The 19,965-nt window shown below is 52.5% G+C and overlaps 1 protein-coding gene across 4 annotated transcripts; it reads left to right on the forward strand.

Annotated features, from left to right (window-relative positions):
• The first annotated feature begins 3,086 nt into the window (after positions 1-3,086).
• SH3GLB2 (SH3 domain containing GRB2 like, endophilin B2) lies at positions 3,087-19,722 on the forward strand. 4 transcript variants are annotated; one of them, XM_018074386.2, is made up of 12 exons: positions 3,087-3,229; positions 3,538-3,666; positions 4,755-4,888; positions 5,371-5,463; positions 7,295-7,306; positions 8,939-9,001; positions 13,190-13,213; positions 15,780-15,869; positions 16,262-16,362; positions 16,862-16,876; positions 17,385-17,640; positions 18,292-19,722. In XM_018074386.2, the coding sequence occupies exons 2-12, from the start codon at positions 3,624-3,626 to the stop codon at positions 18,397-18,399; spliced, it is 939 nt and encodes a 312-aa protein (XP_017929875.1). In that variant the 5' UTR covers positions 3,087-3,229; positions 3,538-3,623; the 3' UTR covers positions 18,400-19,722. The 4 variants fall into 4 exon arrangements, with proteins under 4 accessions (XP_017929875.1, XP_017929876.1, XP_017929871.1 ...); XM_018074387.2 differs by lacking the exon at positions 7,295-7,306; XM_018074382.2 differs by lacking the exon at positions 16,862-16,876 and having other exon boundaries at positions 3,094-3,229.
• The last annotated feature ends 243 nt before the right edge of the window (positions 19,723-19,965 follow it).

Genomic DNA, 19,965 nt, shown 5'->3' on the forward strand with positions numbered 1-19,965 from the left:
CTGCTGCAAAACACAGCAATGCCTCTAGTGCAGGAGCAGCAAGATATAATATCCTCTAAATCTGACTTTTACGGTCAGGAGCCACGAGTGTATGATCATCTCATCTGTTCTGCACCTTTTGGCCTCAAATCTTGGACACAAATCTTGTGTCTGTGTAATGAAATTTCTGTGTTATGAAAACAAATTCTTAGGAATAGAAATCCCTGCTGTTTTACCCTGCTTTTCACTGGGCAGCTAGGTAAGAGGGGACCAGCAGCTGAGACCTAAAAGCTCAGATTTCCACTTGCCCCAGACAAGAACCAGCTCCTAGGATAGGTCAGTGGCACTTACCTGCAATCTCCTGTGCTGGCTGTGCTTCCAGGAGAAGTTTCATCTGCTCTCCAGCAAGGTGCTCCTGCAGGAGGTGGTCCTGGTCTCCCCTGCACCTGGTAGCACATTCCCACTGGTGCTGTGAAGTCGGGTGGGTTCTCTAATCGATCTGAAAAGTCACATTAGAGGTCAAGTTGAGCTGGATCAGCGACTCCCCACGCACAGGGGAGGAGGGGGATGTGTGCTGGAGGGAGAGCAGACACTGCAGCAACCTGCAGTGAGGTACCAACTGCCCATGGCAGTGCCTGGGCTGGCCCTCAGCACATCGGGCAGGGGTCAGGGAGACACTGAGGGAATTAAGTGTAAGTGGAGTCACAGCCTCCCATGCCCTTGTACCAGCTTCCTGATGTTCATGCCCTGCTTCCCAACACTGAAAGAAAGCCTCAATAAGAGCTTGTTTTCTGGCCTGACCCTTTGGAGCCAGAGGCTGTGACTGAGATTCCTGCCCATCCTCCCGTTCTGGCAGAGCCCCCAGGCTTGCAGTGGTGCTGCCCTCAGCCTTCTTGCAAGGCAAACAGCTTCAGAGCCTGACCTGAGATAAGAATTGAGTTCTGAGTCCTGGCTGAGTGCTGTGCTGTGACTCCTGTGCTGGGTGAAGGGGTGGGTTACACAAAACATCCTCAGAGGACAGTGATGCCAAAGATGCTGCTTGTGAATAAAGCAAAGGAGCCCAGAGCTGGTTCAGGACACTGGCAGTGGCACTGTGGAGGTGCTGGAGGGCTTCAGCAGTGATCTGACACTGCAGCAATGCTGTAAGAAGCTGACTAATTTCAGCTGATAAGAAACTGGGTTTAGGCTTGACAGCTCCAGGGCAGATGCTGGTGCAGGATGAGCCTAAACTGCAGGAACAAGAGATGGACTTGAAAGTGAGATGAGGTGTCTGGGAAAGGGGGGCGAGAGAGACTGTTTTGCATCAGAGTCTTGGCTTGTTTAAGAAAGCTCTCAAACAGATGACTCAAGAATTGGTGCCAAATACCTGGGAAGTCCCAGTTTGCTGCATGGCAGTGACTCAGCCCAGCCTGGCAGAGTCTGAAAACAGCCCTGGGCTCCCAGCGGGGACAGGGGGAGGCAGCGACAGCCGCTCACACATCGTGTGTGTCCCCCAAACACAACCACAGACACGGGTACAAAACAATACAAACACCCTCTCACCTTGAATATGCTTTTACCTGTGCCCAGGGGTCATGACAAGACCCAGTTAAAATGACATGCCAGTAACCAGGGGCTACTGGTGCAGAGAGAGCAATGAAGCCATGCCTGGTTATGCAGGGAGTGCAGGGGGGAGTGTGACTGTCCTTGCAGCTCCAGATCTGTCACCACCCACATCTGGCAAAGCACTTCCCTGGCTGGAGCTTGAATTGTGCCCAAACAGGTCACTGTGTAAACATACCTGCAGGGCTTGTGTATCTCAGACATCTGGTGACAGGCAGGGCTGGTAACAGGACTCCCCAGGGCTGTTTGCCCCTGCTCCAGCCTGCTCCTGATCTCACTTGGTTCCCAGCTTTGTGCTGGATGGGAAAGGAACAGAGCTGGCCAGAAAGCCTTTCAGCAGGGGCAGCAGACACTAGATCCATGAAAGGGACATCTTGGCCCATCTATTGCTGAGCTCTGGGAGAGGGGAGCAGAGAAGAGGTACAAGTGGTACATCAGACAGTTGTATTTTCATCTAAGAGCTGAGCCAGGCTTTAATCTCTTGGCATCTGACTGTACCAGTATTGCACATCACCACATTCTGGTAACTCAGCAGTGGCTCCAGAGACCAGCAACAAGGTCAAAGGACAACTGGAGCCTCTGTAGGGTCCCAAGTGGCACAGCTGACTGAAGGGTCTTTTGCGATGATCCAACACAATGCTGGTTCCATCAAAAGCAGAAAATTGTGCTTAAAAATACACTGAAGCTGGACAGGTTCACTGAGAGGAACAAGTGGGAAATGGGGATGGGATGAGAGGCAATGGGCCTTTGTCTCAGGAATCCCCCAAGGAAGCAATTGGGGGTGTCCAGGCCATCTGACACTGCACCTCCAGACTGACAAACCTTGTCTGATGTCACTGCACAGGATGAAAACACTGGAGACTTGCACAGCCTGCTTCCCCTTGCTGCTAATTTTAAACCAAAATGGAATTGCAGAGGGAGGGAATGTCCATTGCCAGTGTGAATCTGAGTGCTGGGAGAAGTTAAACACACATTTCAATACCTTGCTTCAGAGTGTGTTATAGAGGAAGAGTAACTTGCTGTTTTTTCCTAAATCCTGACTTTGAGCCTCCTCACTTGTGAGGTGGTGGTGGCATTCCTGACCCCCTTGGGTTCACAGGACAGAGGTGGTTAGTGGGAGGTGAAGGGAGATCACTCCTTCCCTCATGTGAAGGATGTCTGTTGCTCTCCTGCATGAAGTAGTGGAAGCCATGTGCATATTTAAATAGATCCCTCACAACTACAGTATTTTTGTACCAGGCTCATTAAAAGTTACTTATTCTGGAACACCTCTCAAACCTGGACTCTATTTTTAGCTCAATGCTTGTTCTAATTTTGGGCAAAAATTTGCCCTCTTCACCTGGAAGGTGCCTGGGAGCAAAGAATGACACCATGAAGACTTTTTAGCTCTGTTCTAAGATAAATACACAAGACAGAAGCAGCAGTTTTGCTGTCCCTTACTAGCTCTGTAGCACACTGTAAATCTGCTTTAGAAGGACAGACCTAAGGATTACCTTCTTCCTGCAGTTTACTGAAGAAAAGTTGGGCCAGGCTGAGAAGACTGAACTTGATGCCCACTTTGAAAACCTCCTGGCCAGGGCAGACTGCACAAAGAACTGGACAGAGAAGATCCTGCGTCAGACTGAGGTCCTGCTACAGCCAAACCCCAGTAAGTCCAGCTTCTCCCAAGGCTTGAAGGACAAATATCACTTGCAGCTCAGTGCTAAAAGACCTGCCCTCTGGCAGAGAGCCCTGTTGCATTGGGTTTGTGGGGGTTGGAAGAAGAAATGTGTCTTTGCAGGGCCTGTCTTTCCTTCTCCGTGCCCCTGAGAGGTGACTGGCTGTGACCACAGCCTGGCAGTGCTCCTGAGGAACAGGGAAGGGTCACCAGTGCATCCCTGAGGACTGCATGGGCTGGGATTCCCTGAATGCCACTGCAGGGATCACTCTTTCAGCCTCCATGGTGTCTTGTTCCAGGTGCCAGAGTAGAAGAATTCCTGTACGAGAAGCTCGACCGGAAGGTGCCTTCCCGGGTCACCAACGGGGAGCTGCTGGCACAGTACATGACAGAAGCAGCCAATGACTTTGGGCCAGGGACACCTTATGGTAAGTCAGCCTGGCTAATTAAGAAGCCCTAGGAATTCATCCCTTCCCAGGAGAGTATCCCTAACGCTGCTTTGGGTTAAGACATATGCAGCACACCATGTAGGGAATCAAGTCTTACCTGCTCCCTCACTTCCAAGCTCCCTGCTCCAGGGGAAAAGGGGCAGGAGTCTCCCCATTCCCAAGGCAGTCCTCGACTGTGGTAGAGCTAGAGAAGAAATAAAGACAGATCCATGGCTGCTCATGGAACTGCTTACAGGACATAGAAATTGTTCTGGGCTGTTTCTGTGGCTTTCCAAACCAGCCTGAACAGGGAATTGCCATGAATAGCTTTAGATTTATCCAGTTTGAGCATATTTTTAGTCCAAGCTGGTGTCTACACAGAGTTTCTCTAGACTGAGCAGGAGAGCCATCCTCTCACTGCATCCTGCAAGTGGACATGGAAATCTTTCTCCAGCAGAAAAGAGAACAGGAAAACAGACTTGGCAGTTTGGTGCTTAGCTACAAGCCTCAACAGGCCCCTTCCTGACCACACAGAACATATTTCTGTTCTTAAATCCTAGTAGTTGTCTCTTCCTGGGGGAATTTTGGGCTTCTTTAAGCAGCAGACCTGCACAGAAACCCAGCCTTCCCTTCCAGCTGTCCTTGCCTCTGCCACGAGCTTTGTTTCTCTCTCCAGGTCAATAGTGGTTCAATATTGAATCCTGTTACAGGCAGAGCAGCTGTAACTGCATCCATACCCCACACTGCCTAATCAACTCATGTTTTCTGCTCTGGTGCTTTTTAATTTGCTGCTCTGTTCCTGTGCCTCTGTTTTATGAGGCAAAGAAGGATCATTCTGTGCAAGCAGGTAGAGCAGTAAAAGGACATAAGTGCCTCAGCAGATGGATAAGATCAAAGCTGCCCTGGGAGCAGTGAGAAGAGGCCTCAGGCCAAGGGCAGACCGTGGTCAGGGCTGGAGCTGGTGTGGGACAGGCACGGTCACCTCACCCAGGCAGGGACACAGGAGCCTCGTGGCTCTGGGGGAGTTGGCTGAAGCCAACACAACATTCATGGGCTTCTCCTGGAGCTGAGGGTTCCTGTTATTGCAGGAAAGACCTTGATAAAAGTTGGAGAGACCCAGAGGCGCTTGGGTGCAGCAGAACGGGAATTCATCCACTCTGCCTCCATCAACTTCCTGACCCCACTGCGAAACTTCCTGGAAGGGGACTGGAGAACCATCTCTGTGAGTGTGGAAGCAGGGAAGGGGGAGGTTGTCACATCACTGGAGTTGAGGAGGGCAGGGGGAGAGGGAAACAGTGCTGGAAGAACCCATTTTCTTTCCCTGTGAGAAAGGATGACTCCACACCTCCCCCCTTAAAGAATGCAAGGATGGGAGAATACCAATCCTAGATCTGCTCAGAGTTCCCTCTCCAGCAGAGAAGGATTGCCAGCTGATGTGCATGAGGAAGGTAACTCATTTCCCAGCTCCTGCAGCTGGTGGGCACCACCCACCCAGAGGCTGCCCTGTTTCCAGAAGGTTATCCTGTATCCCTGGCAGCCAGGCCCAAAACTCCTCCTCAAGGAGATAAACGTAGCAACTGCTTCTTTCTCCCTGGCATTTTTTGACAGAGAAATAGATTCCATTCCTAGATGATACCATGTCCCCTTCCCTCCCCAACCCTTCTCCTGGGCAGTCTGCTCTTACCCAAGTTCTGTCCCTTCCAGAAAGAGCGGAGGATCCTGCAGAACCGCCGCCTGGACCTGGACGCCTGCAAGGCCAGGTTGAAGAAGGCCAAAGCTGCCGAGGCAAAAGCAGCGGTAACTCTTCCCCTCTCTGTCCCTTCTGGCCCCAGGGCTTGGCTCACACGGTCAAAAATCAGGTTGCCCTACTATGTCCTGCCTCTGGCAGGCAGGGGTGGGGGGAATTCCTTGTCTGGTGTGCAAGGGAACTGGGAGCAGGAGCCACATGCCTGTTCCCAAGATCTCCTCCCTGGGGAGAGCTGCTGAAACAAACAGTTCTGAGCTTCCAGAGTCTGGAAACTTGTACTTGTCCCAGGCTCCTGCCTCCTGACTGATCAGGGTTGCTGGATGATTTGTCCTACTGACTAAAAGGCTGCTTCTTCTGAGGACTTGCTGACTTTCCCTGAGGATCTCAAAGAAAGCAAGAGAGAGCTGAGCTGGGAGGTGCATGAGGGAAAAGCATGTTGGGGCTCTGCAGCAGTCCCAGGCTGTCAGACCAGTTAAGATTCTGCCAACTCAGTCTTCCCCAGGCAGGAATGCTGCAGGAGCCTGTAAGGGTCAGACTGGCTACCAAGGTCCTTCCTTGAGCCTCTCTGCTCACTCAGTTCATGGTGTTCTCTAGAGCCTTCTGACTTTGGGGGAGTCACTACACTGGGCACTGCTGGGGTCCCTGGATGAAGCAGATTGTCATCCTGTAGTGCTCTGACTGTTTTCTGCTTCTTGCTTGGGGCCACAAGCTCAACTAGCAAATGTGTGCAGTCAGAATGGGCAGCAACCCTTGTCAGTCAGTCTCTGGGGTGCACTGGGGTACCAGCCTAGGAGCCCTGCTATGAGCCTCTGTTCTAGCCATCTGCTCAGCTGGGCCTCTGGCCTTGCAGCTCCCTGGATAACCAGTTCCCACATGTTTTCCCTTTCCTCCAGCTCTAACTACATCCCTGCCAGATGGGCAAGCTGTGCCAAGCTCAGGAGATTCCACCAGCAGGTCTGACAATGCTCAGGCCTACACAGGAAAGCTGTGAACAAAAGTAGGAGCTGCCCTTTTAAAAAGCCTCCTGTAATCAGTCAGGTCCCCCAGATCCTCTGAAGGTAAATTCAGGGATCCCAATTCCCCTTCTGGAGGGGACAGTGCCCCAGTCTCAAGGAACTGGTGGCCATTGATTTATCTTTAAACTCAAATCAGAGCAGGAATTCAGATACCCCCTGTGTTTCCTCCCTTTCCACCCTCATTACCTTGCTTCCTACAGGAAGCAATCCCAAGGCCTCTCACCTGCACACACACCCTGGGTGAGGGACTTCCCTGTAGCTGGAAAAGAAAGACTTGGTTTCCCACTGGAATTGCTGGGGTGCCCCAGGCAGGTGCAGAGCCAGTCCAGGCTTTCCAGGGTGTTCTCCCCAAGCCAAGTTTGAGCCACTCTATGCTTTGAAACACAGATCACACAACAGCAGAGCAAACTCAGCTGCTTCTGTGAGGACCCATCTTTCCCCCAACTTAGCTTAAAGATGAAGTCTCAGGGTTCTGGGTGCCTCCCTGACTGCCAGAGGACAAAGTGGAAGCTCCCAGCCCTGGGGAGAACTGCTGCCCCTGCTCTAGGGACCTTAACTCATCACTAGACCACAGCATCCCCTGTAACATGCCTGGAGCTCTGTGTCACACCTCCCCATCCAAGCTGAACTATTCCCTAATATCCCAGCTCACCCCTCTCTTGCTGCTCTTCCCCCCTGTGGTGCAAACTGGTGTTCCCACAGCTTCTGTCTCGTGATGACACTCCCAGTGCTGCTGCCCAGACCTGGGAGCTGCTGTTGGAGCATCTGGGCTTGTGCATTTCCCACGGACGTTGTGCTTTGTCCTTCCTGTTGATGCTGTTTTGTTTACTAACCTTTTTGTTTTGTTCCTTTGTAATTTGCTCAGTGTGAGGGAGATGTGAGTATTGACTGTGCTAACAGTGCTGTGGTTTTTTTCTTCCTTCAACACCTCTCATTGTCTCTTTCGCATTTTTAAAAGAAAATTCATATCTCCTTTGTCCTATTGGGACTGGCCCTGCAGCATGTTCTGAGCGTGGTCAGGGCTGTGGCTGCCTGGGAAGGTGCTCCAGAAGGATCCCAGCTGCCTGCAGCCCCTCTGGAGCATCCCTTGAGTCCATCCACGCTCCTGCAAGCAGTGCTCAACAGAGGCAGGGGCTCCCCTAAAGACCCCCTTGGGCTCCTCCAACTCCAGGCAGGAGGAGCTGGGATTGGGTGGCCAATCCCAGAAGGGCAGCCCAGAGACAATGACAGGCAGGATGATCTGGTTGTGGTGCTGTTCTATCCTCCAGGCTCTTACAAGGGTGGAAAGGGGAGGGAGGTGGGTCCCTTTTGACCACTGCTTGCAAATACAACTTCTCCGTGCACAGAAGTACAAGAGAAGCTTGCCTCCTTCATCCCATGTGCTATGACTAGTTTTGGGACTCCCTGGAGACCAGGGAATGGGAGGAGAGGTTTCTTCAGTTGCTCCTAATCTTTTAAAACAAAAAAGCATAAGCAGCTATATCTGTGACACATCCCTTCTCCCCACAGGGAGGAGCCCAGCCCGGCTGCTGTGCTGGCCTCAAATCTCACTGGTGCATTTTTCTCCCCATATTCAAGTTTGACTTGTAATAGGAATTGCTCCTCCTTATTCCTTCCTCCAGCCATCCCCAAAACTCCTAAATGGCATATAAAAAAAAAAAAAAATCTCTTCTTGTTGGGCCTGCCTGACTGCTCTTGCACACACTGGTCACTCGTTCCTGCAGGCTGCTCAGGGCCCAGCAAACTGGGTCAGTGGGTATAAGCAGATCTGGGTGACTGCAGGGAGATTAACCTGGGAGAGGAAACGTGGGATCTGAGAGGATTAACAGCATAGCTGGGATCCAGCAGGACTGTGCCAGCCATGCACAGCAGCCACTGTGCAGCAAGGGCTGACCAGGAGGATGCCCTGAGTATTCCCAACAAAAGGCAGCTTGGTGGATTCTCTCTTCAGGTGATGCTACAGCCAAAGGTCATCCTAGGAGGAGGCCTAGTCCTGTCTTAGCTCAATATACCACGTTATGTGGTAGTTAGTGAGCCCACACCTGTGTGGGGATGGGTGAATCCAGTGCATTCTCAATGAGGAAAACCTCCAGAGGGCTTAAAGTCTTCCTGCCCCAGGGCAGAGGTTTAGCTATGGAGAAGGTGGCTTGGAGGTTTTTGTGACCTCTGGGATGAAAACTCACTCACTGCCTTTGGCTAGAACTGGTTTGGCTGAGCCTGCAGGCTGCTGTGTGAGCTCTAAGTACAGGGACAGTTTCTAACAGTAGAAGTAGCTGCTGTTCAGGTACCAGGTGTGACTGTGTGAGCCAGTCCACCTCCTCTGCTCAAGCCTGGCTTCCACACACCACTGCTCAGACGTCAGGAGAGCTCCCTCCTGCCACCTCAAGAGCCTGAGCTCAGCTCCCAGCACAGACAGGACAAAAGCTTTTAGTCTCCTGTTCCATCCATCGCCCACTGACTCCTGTTGCCTCCTCTGGTGCCTTGTACATGACACTCTATTCCCCCCCAGGCTGTGCCTGACTTTCAGGAAACCAGACCTCGTAATTACGTGCTCTCCGCCAGCGCCTCAGCGGTAAGATTTGCCTCCTGTCTCCTCCTGGGTGTTGCCTCTCCGACCTCTTCCTGCCCCTCTCTCTACCTGACTTCAACTTAGACCTAGTGCTCTGCTGTTTTCAACATTTTAATGTGACATGGGCTGCCCCAGGTTCCTCTGACTCAACCTCAAGGATTCAGGTCACCCCTGTGGGGGTGTGTGATCAGGGTCTGGCCCTTGGTGCTGCCTCGTTTGCTTCCTAATCCAGCCTGCCAGTGCTCTTCCACATTTCTAGTGGGAATCTGCTGACTGGTTTTTATTGCTAGGGGAGCAATTGAAAAGAAGAAGCCTCCAAGGTTGGCCTTTCTGGGTGGTTCCAGCTGCACACTGCAGTGTCACACACCTGGTCTGTGCTGTGGTGTCAGAGGCTTTGTAGCTGGCCAAGAGAAGCAAAGGTGGAGGAATCTCTGCCACCAGTGTCATTAACACTTCAGGCTGACAGTGCAGGCTTGTCTATTCTGCAAATAGAGGTAATTTTTCCCCCCCTTCCATCCTGGGGCCTGTCTGTTGGCAGCTGTTACACGGCCAGATGTGCCGGGGCGGGTGAACAGCCCGTGGCATCTCTGCTCTGCTGCACTGAGTGGTTGTGGCCAAGCAATTGGCTGCCCCTGCTGTGTGTTCATGGCTCCCCGTTGCACAATGTCACATTTCTCGTTAAAATGTTGAAAACTGCTCATCTTGCTTCCTAACTAGCATTCAGAACAACACTGATGCCTGGTAATAGAATAATGTGGGAGTGGGATCTGTGGATACAAAAAAGGGCAGCCCAGCCTTCTCGAAAACAAAAACCATCATGGAAACAAGCTGGATTTGGTTAATGGAAAACCCATCCCTTTTGGAGAAAAAGGTGTGTCTGAGCTGATAGCATCAGTGTTAGTTCCCAGGGGGATCTGTCCTGACCTTCTTGGAGAGTGATGCTGGGATCAGAACTAGCTTTGCACAACACCTAGAAAACAATTTCCATCGGTAACAGGCTCAGTGGTGAGAGCCCTGAGGAAGAAGCTGATAGTGGTGATGCTGTAGAAACTGCTCAGTTCTCTCCTTTCCTAGTGCAGCAGCTCACAGCCAGCCTGTGGCTCTGGCTTCTCCCTTGGGAAGGTCTGTTCCAAGGGCAGTGTGATAATGGACTGCGATTAAGCTTTAGAAGAATCAGAGGAGAGAGACTGGGCTTTCCCTGCCTCTGGATAGACCAGGGTATCCTGGCCATTCCCCAAGGCTAAAGCAGACCTGAAGACAAGAATTTGTACAAATGTGCACTGGCATCTTGTGGAGTGCCCAGATCCTCAGTTGGACATTCCAGCCCTCACCAAACTGCAACTGGATCTGCTTTTGCTGTATTGCAAAGCTGTTCTGGGGAACAGGTGCCAAGTACAGTAACACAGCAGGAAAAATAGATTTTGAGAGGTTTTTAGCTGGCAAGTGTCAGCCCTGGGATGTCTCTGCCTATTTCAGTGCTCCCTCATCAGAGGCACTGGGCAGTTAGAGCAGGGCTCCAGGAAAGCAGCCAGTGCTGACCTTGAGCAGTGGATTATGTTGGATGGTTGCACAGCAGGGCCTCCAACCAGGAGTGCCCGTAAGAAACGTGCTGGCCCGGCCAGTGACAGGCCTTGTGGCTTCCAAGACTATTCCAGAGGCTGCAGTTGGTGGGTAAAGGGCCCCCTGAAGCCCTGCACTGGCAGGGATGACCTGAATAACAGTTTGCATCTCTAATTAGCAAAACACTGGCTGAGCCCAGGCTGCTCCCGGTGCAGGCAGAGCTGCTTTGCAGCAAGCTCTCTAATCCCAGCATTCATCCCAAGGGGTCAGGCACTGCAGCAAGGTAGGAGCTCTTCATCCTGTTGCTCTGCTTCTCTTCCAGGCCAGAGTCCTTGTGTTATTCAGTCTTAGTGTGCTCTGCCAGTGCAGAGCAGTGGCTGCTGCTCCCCTGCCTCTGGAGCTCAGCTCCTTTCTGGAGGGAGGGATTGTTTGTGCCCCAGGGAACAGCTTGGTACTACAGGGGAGCAAACAGCTCAGCTCTCCCCTGGACCACACACCCTCAGCAGGGCTCTGATTTGGATTCTAAATTCCTGTTGTTAGTTTCTGGAGAGGTGGACAACACAGTGCTTTTATTTTTTTTCCCCCTTCCATAACAGGAGGGCTCAGATGAAATTAGATCCAAGAGAAAAGCACCTCCCTTGTTTTGTATAAGTTGGAGGCTGAGGAGTCATTTCTCCTCTCTCCCACACTGACCTTTTGTTTTTGTGTAAGAAGGTGTAAGTGGGCTGTGTAAACCCAAATATCCCTTTCTCTCAGACCTGCTGTGCTCTGTATTCCTAGGAATGATTCCAAGAAAAACAGATTGAGTACCTTAGAGAGGGTTCCTCTGGCCTGAGCTGGGGGGGAGGAAGACAAGTGCAGATCATGCACAAGTTCTGCTCCCTGAGCTGTCCAAAATGTAGCCACACAGTGCCTTAGCCCAGGGATAGATCCTAGCAAAGCTGGGCTGCCCCAGAGCACTACAGGGTCAGAGCTGGAGGTGGCACAGCAAGGGCAACAGAAGAGGAATCTGGCTACAAATTCAGTGGGTGCTGCACTGATTAAATGGACCTGACATGGCCTAAATACTGTCCACAGCATCTGAACAGGAAGACTTGGGACCAGAGTGAAGGCTTTTCCTTGCTCCTAAGACATGGGGATGTGCTGGCAGAGGCCTTGTGCCAGAGCAGCAGTTCAGGACCTGCTTCTCAGCTTCCTACAGGATATTCCCACCACTTCCTTCCAGAGTAGAAGCTCTTAGGCTGAGAAGGGGAAGGGGCTTTTGTCCCTACACATGGCTGAAATGACCCAGGCCTTACTTGAACCAGTTCCTGATTTGCACTAACAAAACATTCCCCTAAAGGTCAAACACCCACCTGAGCACCCAGAGCACTGAGCAGGGACAACCCACAACCCCAAGGGACCACCACAATAGCTGTGCTCAAATAAGAACAGTTGCCAGCCAGGCCACATACCTTGGAGCAGAAGCTGAGCTGCAGTTCTGGGGCAGGAGCCAGAGCAGGCAGCAATCCCAGCAGCCTGACAGGACACCTTCCTGCTTCAGGCCTTCAACAGGGCAGGCAGGTCCTGCAGGTGCTCCTTATATTGGCTGCTGAAATTGTCTCAGCACCTGAGGACTGGTGAGCAAACCTCAACGAGGCTCAGCTGGGACAGCCTGGGTGCAAACAGGGCCTGTTCTCCCTCTGACACCATGTCCAGCACAGGTGCCCCCACTGCAAATTCAGCCCTGCTCTGGTGACCTTCCCTGGCCTGCAGAGGGGACACCAGGGGTGAAGCTGAGCTCCACAGAGGCCATTCCCCTGGCCCCACTGCTGTGGGGTGTTGCTTGCTGGCTCCCAGTCAATCCAGGGGGATTTCAGGTTGCCAGGAGTGAGGCAATAGTTGTCTGCTGAGGAAAGGCCAAGCCGAGGACCTCTGGGAAGGATCAATGTGTTTTTCTCCCTCCTCTCTCCCTTTCCCAGTGCTGTGTGTGACTTCTGTTGTCCATTGTTTCATGTCCTGGGGCCAGATCCCAAGAGCAGCTGCCCTGAGTGTGCCCCATGGGTGAGAGGAGTAGGAAGGAGTTGTGGGATGTTGTGCCTGGCTCAGAGGCAGCATCCAGCCCTTGTTTCCTCCTTGCTGTACTAAACAGGCCTGTTGGCAGTGCAGACTGCCTCGATTATCCCATTTATCTGAGCTCTCTGGACCTGTGGGTGAGGAACACCAGGCTCTGTCTGGCCAGAGCTCACGGCTCCCTGTCCATGGGCTCGAGCACCTCACATGCCTCCCCACAATCCAAAGAGAAGGGGTGTCCTTCAACACCAACCTCTGCAGCTTCAGTAAAGTGACCCTTGCTCTGCAGAGGACTCTGCTATAAATCCTTGTTTTCTGGAGCCCATGGAATGCAGTGACTGTACCAGCCCTGGCTCTGGTGACGTGGATTTGCTCTCCCATTGTGAAACTGAGCTCGAGGGTGCAGGAATGAGGGGAAGGGGCATGGATGTGGCAGCTGCTGCTGGGTGAAGGGCTAGCTTGTCCCTGGAGTTGGCCTGCTGTGTCCATGGAGCATCCTTGCCTGCTGGTGTTAATGCCAAGTGCCTCTCGACGTCTCCAACACTGACGTCCTTTCCTGTTGCTCTGTGGCCCCTGCAGCTTTGGAGCGACGAGGTGGAAAAAGTAAGTACCCAGCTGGAATTGTGCTCAAACCTTCTGGGTGTGCTGGGGGTGTTTGGGGGCCAGGGGTGCTGTGGAACCCTTCCTGCTCACGGGCAGGATCAGGGGATGTTGCTGTTGTCAGCCCCAGTCCTGATCCCGCTGTTCAGTGTGGCTGGGTCCACTTGAGAAGAGCCTTACCCAGGGCCTGTTGGCTGTCCCTGGTGTGAGAGACTTCCCAGGTTTGTGTGCAGCAAAAGGCAGCTCAGAGCCCTGCCCTGTGTGGCAGGAGCAGAGGTGATGCACCAGGTGGGACTCAGCTCTGCTCCTGTGGCCAAGGCCCTGCCTGCTCCCCCCCTTCTCCACATGCCTCTGGGAGCCCCTGGTCTGATCAGCAGCTCCAAGCAGAGCTGAACCAAGGACAGAGTGCACAGCCCCAGCTGCTGGAGGCCACAGCTCTGTCAGGAGGGCAGTCTGGGAGGGTTGGAGCCTGTTTGGAGTTGGTTTTATCTGGGTGAACTGCACTTACCCTTCTGAGCGGGTCCATAGAGCCAAAGTTCCAGGTCTTGGGCTCTGCAAGGGGAGTGGGACTTGTCCATGAAGATGGATGGAGGGCTGGTGGTGGACTGAGACCAGGATGAGCTCTGTGTGGAGCTCCAGCATGGAACAGAGCTTCCAGAGACACTTCTGGGATCCTGTTGGCTTTCACTCCTCGAATACCCCCAGCAGACACTGGCCTGAAGCCTGAAGTGGCAGTGGCAGAATGGCACATTCCTGCTTGCTGTGCATGAGAGCAGCTGTTCCTGCCTTGCTCCAAAGGCATTGGCAGACTGGACTGGCAGTTCCTGAACCAGCTCCTCCTGTTCTTTAAACCTTTCAGTCCCTCAAACAAACAAGCTGACTGCAGTCAGCTATCACCATGCAAGGATCTGCTCCTCTATCCTCTCCCTTTGGTCTATCCTGCTTGGATAGACCAAAGTATGTCAGCAAACATCAAAGTTCTCCGTGTCTTGGAGAAGCACAAGACTGGAAGGACCTCCCAGGGCAGCATCCAGTGCTGGCTTTATAGGAAACTACATCCTGCAGCTGCTCAGAGCTGGCAGGGAGAGGCAAATCCCAGGCAGTGCCAATGGAGCTGGGTCTGCCTGGCACAGGTTCTGAATAGCTTGAATACTGAAGTCTCAGCCCACTGGGGCAAGAATTTCTTGGTGCTTTGGAGGCATTGCACTGGTGTATCCTGTTACATTCCCCCTTCTCCTTTAAATAATCCCTTCATACAGAGGATGGAAGAAAATAGATCAGTTGTAGCTTAAAATAGACAAATCTGATTAAAAGACAGTCAAAGCATTTCTTTGTTGCAGCCTGGCTCTGCACTGGTACTGGTAGCACTGGTACCAGACGAGAGCTGTGCTGGCCCCAGCAGCCCCTCCAGCTTGTCCTGCTGGGAATACTGGGTCTCCTCTGGGGTCACCAGCCATGTGGCCTCTGCTCTGAGACTGTCAGCCTGGCTGGGTCAGCCCTCTGGGCTCAATTCCAGACATGTCACTCCTGTGCCAGAATGATCAGGGCATTTCCAGAGCAGCAAAAGGAACCACTGCAGCAAGGCAGGCAGCTCTCCAATGGCTGCACGCTCCTGGAGGAGGGAAAAGGGTTCTCCTTCCAGTGAGCTGGAGCTGAATGGGGATCACTCCTCTGTGACCCATCACAGCACATCCCAAGAAGAAACTGGTGGCTGGTGTTAAGGAGTGAACTGTGCTAGACAGAACACGTGGGCCTGTTTGTCACCATCCAGCAGCAGGAGAGGGGGAGCTGTACTAGAGCACTTGGCTGCTCCAGCACTTCTGGAGCTCTTCCTGCCAGGATCCACCCAGGTGTTCTGGTACTGCAGAACTGCCCCAGTGTAAATGCACTGTTTGCTGGTGGGGGAGAGATGTTCTGTGTGGCTGGTCAAAAGGGTCTCCAGTGTCAGTCTGTCTCTGAATTCCCAATTCCTGCTGTGGAGCTGCCTTCTGTTCACTGGTGTTCAGTTCTCTTAGCTCTAAAGCAGTAAGTAGCTCCAAAGGAGAGCCTTGAGTAGAAATTGGACTTGGATGTTCATCTCCATTGCAGAGAGACTTAATTAGCAGCAGCAATCTGGTAAATGCTGCCTGGCCTCAGCCTTTGTTCCATGGTGATAAAAAGGAAACCATTGCACTTCCAGGGAGAAGCTTAGGGAGGCTGTCACATTCCTATGCCTGCAGGCACAGAAAGAGGGAGATAGAAACTGGTGCTGGCATGGGACTGGCTTTCCACATACCTCAGGGTTAACAAAGCCTCTCCATCTTCATGTTCTAGTCTTGTGGGAGCAGGAGCTTCCTAGCTGGATGCATCAGTCTTGAGCTGCCATTCCATGACCTGCAGCGACCCGGTGTAGGATCAAGCAGGAATCAAGCTGAAATACAGCCTGAGGCCTCTGGGATCCCAACCCAGGGTGTCTTGTGCCTGACGCTCAGAGGGTGCCAAAAGAGGGGGTGGTGGAGGGCTGGGGAGGGTTGCAGAGGCGGGACAGGGGTCTTGCCTTGTGCTGCCTGAGCCCCCCCCCTGTTTGCAGGCGGAGCACGAGCTGAGGCTCACCCAGACCGAGTTCGACCGCCAGGCAGAGGTGACCCGTCTGCTGCTGGAGGGGATCAGCAGCACACACGTGAGTCTTGCCGGGCCCCTGGGGGGTCACAGGGGATACAGAGACTCTTGGCTCCTTCCTAGAAGAGTGCCAAGAGGCTGGTGGAGCCCTGCACTGGGAACAGAGGTAGAAGATGTGGTAAATTTAGATGCTACAGCAACATCCTCCTAAGACCCGGAATGTTCAAACTAAAACCACACTGGAGTGTGCACAGGCAGTGCCACTGTGGGTTCTGCAGTTCTGCAGCCCTCAAAATGCTTCCAGGCCAGGAAAACTTTGTTCTCTGACTGGAGCTGTGGGGTGGCCACACAGGCATGCACGAGTCTGCTTCTCTGGGGGGTAGAAGGGGCAGCAGGAGAGTTTCTGTGCCTGGCAACCAAACACAGTCAAGCTGATGGTCCTTTTCCCTCCAGGTGAATCACCTTCGCTGTCTCCACGAGTTTGTGGAGTCTCAGACCAACTATTATGCTCAGTGCTACCAATTCATGCTGGACCTGCAGAAGCAACTGGGCAGGTAAGACAAGACATTGCTTTTACTTCTCTGAGGGTTATTGATCTCATTACTCCAGCTCAGCCCTCCTTCCCCTCCCACGTCTCATAACCTTGGGTAGAATTTTAAAGCCCCCTCCCAGCTCTGACAGAGTTTACAGAGTGGTGGCCAGTCCTGGTGGTGTGTTTGGAGCAGGCTTTGCCAGGGGATTCATCTGGGGTTTATACATTCCTCTCAAAGCATGAAGGCCATGGGGGTTTGAACATTCTTCCTCTAAATTAGTTAAATCACATGGGAGTCAAATTCCTGTTGCCAGGCAATGAGCCTGAGCGTGCTCGGCTGCAGCAGTAACGGATTCCAAATTCCATGTTCCATATTCAGTGCCACTGGCTGCACATCCCTTGGGGTGGGCTGGGATATTCTCTCTGATACTGTCACACCAGCACAGGGGCTTGACCCAGGAGGGGCTGTTGCCTCTCTGTGATCACTCACTGCTCCTGTTCCATTCTTTTCCATGCTGCAGCTCCAAAGGAGAAATGTAAGTACCACATTGGCCAGGACGAGCTCTGAGGGCTCTCTCTCCCATCAGCCACTCTGGGGTCTCTGAGAACTTGCCTCAAAGGCCAGTAAGGGCCAAAGCTGGGCATCCAGTTTAACAGCAGCAATGTCCATCCCTTTCCTGAAGAGCGAGCAGGCAGAACAGGTAACACAGACCATGTGAGAGCAGGGCAAGGACACAGTGCAATGGACTCAGTCAAACCCCTGCCCAGCCCAGTGCCACACTTCAGTCTGGTCCTCTGCAAGGTTGGTGCCAGTCCTGAAACAGGGCACTGGAGTCAAAATAAGCAGACAAATATCACCCGTTGCACAGTCTCAGCACCTGAGAGCTGAGTGTGTCCCCACGTGAAGGGCAGTGTGGATCTGTTACAGCTGCAGGCTGGGACTCTCAATCATCACCTCTGCAGTGTAACTGCTGAAAGCAAGAGCTCTGTGTGGTTCCCCAGCCTGGAGCCTCACTGAACTGTGCTCTCTTCTCCCCTGTGAAGATTTTCAGGCACGTTCGTAGGCAACGCAGACTCCACATCTCCTGCTCCTTCCTCCCCGGCTGTCGCTGCTGCCACGCTCCCTGCTGTGCCTACCATTCCAGTTGTGCCCACAATTGTTGGGGTGCCCAACACGGTGGCAGAGGGTGTGCTGAACCCCAACGAAGTGAAGCCTCCTGCCAGTGGGACACGGAAGGCCAGAGTCCTCTACGATTACGAAGCCGCCGACAGCACCGAGCTGGCCCTCCTTGCAGATGAGGTTGGTGGCTTTCCCATGTGTTGGTTTTGGCTGTTACTGCCCACCAGTCTGTTGTGTGCTCAGCAGGCCTTTGGTTACTTCCCCTGCCTCTAAAAACCTGCTTCATGGCACTAATAGAGTCTTCACCTGGACACAGGTACCCACTGAGTTGCAGCGAGTTGTGTTCATGGTCATTTGATATTTAACATCACCCCAGTAACTCCTTGATTCCTGTTGGAGTCCAACTGGACCCAAAATAAAATACCCCAATACTCAATATCTTCACTGTGACCCTCTAATACAGCTGCCTAATCCAGAGCCATGGGATAAGCTGCTGGCTGGAGGCCTGCTCTCATCATGCTGAGAAAAAAAGGAAATTCAGCAAATTGCAAACTCTTCTGTTCTCTAGACTGAACTTCTGTATTCAGAAGGGATGACACAGCAACATGTAAAAATGCCTTAAGTCACTTTGGAGAATGAAAAGGCAACAGGGACATCACTGGGCAGCTCTCCTTAGATTTTGTGTTAAAGCTGCAGATAGCTCCAGGGAAAGGGCACAGATGCCTGTTAAATGAATTTCAGGAACTACTGTTCTTTCAGTCCCCCTCTGACTGAACTTCTTGGCTCTGTCTGCAGAGTAAGGTCCTGTCTAATGCTGTCTTCTCTCCCCAGATGATCACTGTGTACAGCCTGCCAGGCATGGATCCAGACTGGCTCATAGGGGAAAGAGGGAACCAGAAAGGGAAAGTTCCTGTCACTTACTTGGAACTGTTGAGTTAAATGTTTCCAAGGAGAATGTACAAGCAGAACACACCCCTCATCTCCTGGCACTTCTAATGCGGATTTCTTCATCCGAGACCATTGCTCTCTTCAGGGTTGACACTCCATTGCTAATATGGGAATTGTGGGAAAGAAGTGGTAAAACTGTTATGGTGAGGTTTTGGGAAAGGGCTGATGGCACCCGAGACTGAATTTGTTACCTACCAGTGCAGCCTGCTTTGAGGTCAGTCTTGATGGCACAAGATTCCTTGATTATTTTCCCTTCCCTCCCCAGTCTTGTCCCTCACAGTGGCTTTCCCAGGGCGAGCTGTGTCCCTCAGCAGCTGCTCACGGAGTCCCAGTTACACTTCCCTGTGTCTGCTGTGGGTTAGTGCCTGTCTGCCCCTCCCCTCCTCTCTCTTCTCCAACAGTAGAATTGCCCAAGTCCAACCACTGAGCACTCCAGTGGGGAAGTGTCCCACACACCCCCTCTGACATGTCCCAGCATGTAAGGCAGGGAAGCTGCAGTTAAGCTTCAGGAGCCTGTTAAACCCATCCACCTGTGGGAGACCAGCAAGGCAGGGCTGGCCTAGAGCCACACTGTCCTGGGGCCTGGTGGCTCCTCCCTACACGTGTCCTCTGAAGCTGGAAGATTTCTTTGTGGAGACCAACCTGGTACCATAGGGCCCAACCCCAAACCTCAGTGCAAGGGACCATCATCTCGCTTGCGTTTCCTCCGAGAAGTTGCTCTTGGACTGCAAAGTTTACAAGCCTTTTTACAGCTTTGCTGCCCCTGTTACTGTCCAGGCTTTTCTTTCAGTGTGTCTGTCCAGGCATGTTTTAGCCTGATTTTATTTTCACCCTGAATCACTGATTTAATGAATGTTTCCCCTCCCATATCAGCAGTGAACAGACTTGGTGCACCTAGTGCAGAAAGGGACAGTCCCACCTGCTGTCACCTCCAGCAAGGAGCTGCTCTTGGCCACACACACACCCCCCACAGCCCAGGCTGCCCTGGAGGGATGTGCTGGTTTAGCTCAGGTGTGTGTGTGCCTGCTCATCCTGCAATTAACTTTTAGCTAGAGCTCACCCAAAGGACTTCCACTGCTGTGTCACTGGTTTTCCACTCAAGCTGGATGGAAAAGAAACTCACCTGCACCGAGCTCTCTGTTCACCACCTTCCCCTGGGTATGTCAGAACTAACTTTGCTTGTTTATTGATCTTTTGCACTTTCCCCAATGGTATCGTGACCACTCTAATGTAACAGGGCACTGAGCACCTGTGTTTGTGGGGCTCATGGGTTTCAGCACTTATTTGCCAATAAACAAACTGCCTGACCTCCTGCCTCAGCATCTTCTGTGGGCTCAGGGCTGTCCCTGCTCTCCAGCAAAAAGGGGGACAGGCAGGGAGGCAAAGGGAGCAGCTCAAGGGAGAGCAGTGCCCTCCTGCTATCCCGGCCTTGGAAGTTGGGGGTAAAAGCAAAACAAAGCTGCCAGTTCTTCCTGTCCCACCCAAAACTCCCAACGTGCCATAGGGTTGGAAATGTCTTGCTGTTCCTCTGCCAGATGACACATCTCAGTTGTACTA

The sequence above is a fragment of the Manacus vitellinus genome, unplaced genomic scaffold (genome assembly GCF_001715985.3).
Source record: "Manacus vitellinus isolate BGI_N305 unplaced genomic scaffold, ASM171598v3 scaffold_27_pilon, whole genome shotgun sequence".
NCBI lineage: Eukaryota > Metazoa > Chordata > Aves > Passeriformes > Pipridae > Manacus > Manacus vitellinus.

Bases quoted from the DNA above. Each gene is read 5' to 3' on its own strand.
- SH3GLB2 (XM_018074386.2), top strand. From the start codon at position 3,624: ATGACAGAAGCAGCCAATGACTTTGGGCCAGGGACACCTTATG. The intron at 9,002-13,189 runs GTAAGATTTGCC...TGGCCCCTGCAG, and splicing joins TCTCCGCCAGCGCCTCAGCG to CTTTGGAGCGACGAGGTGGA. The intron at 17,641-18,291 runs GTTGGTGGCTTT...TTCTCTCCCCAG, and splicing joins TGGCCCTCCTTGCAGATGAG to ATGATCACTGTGTACAGCCT.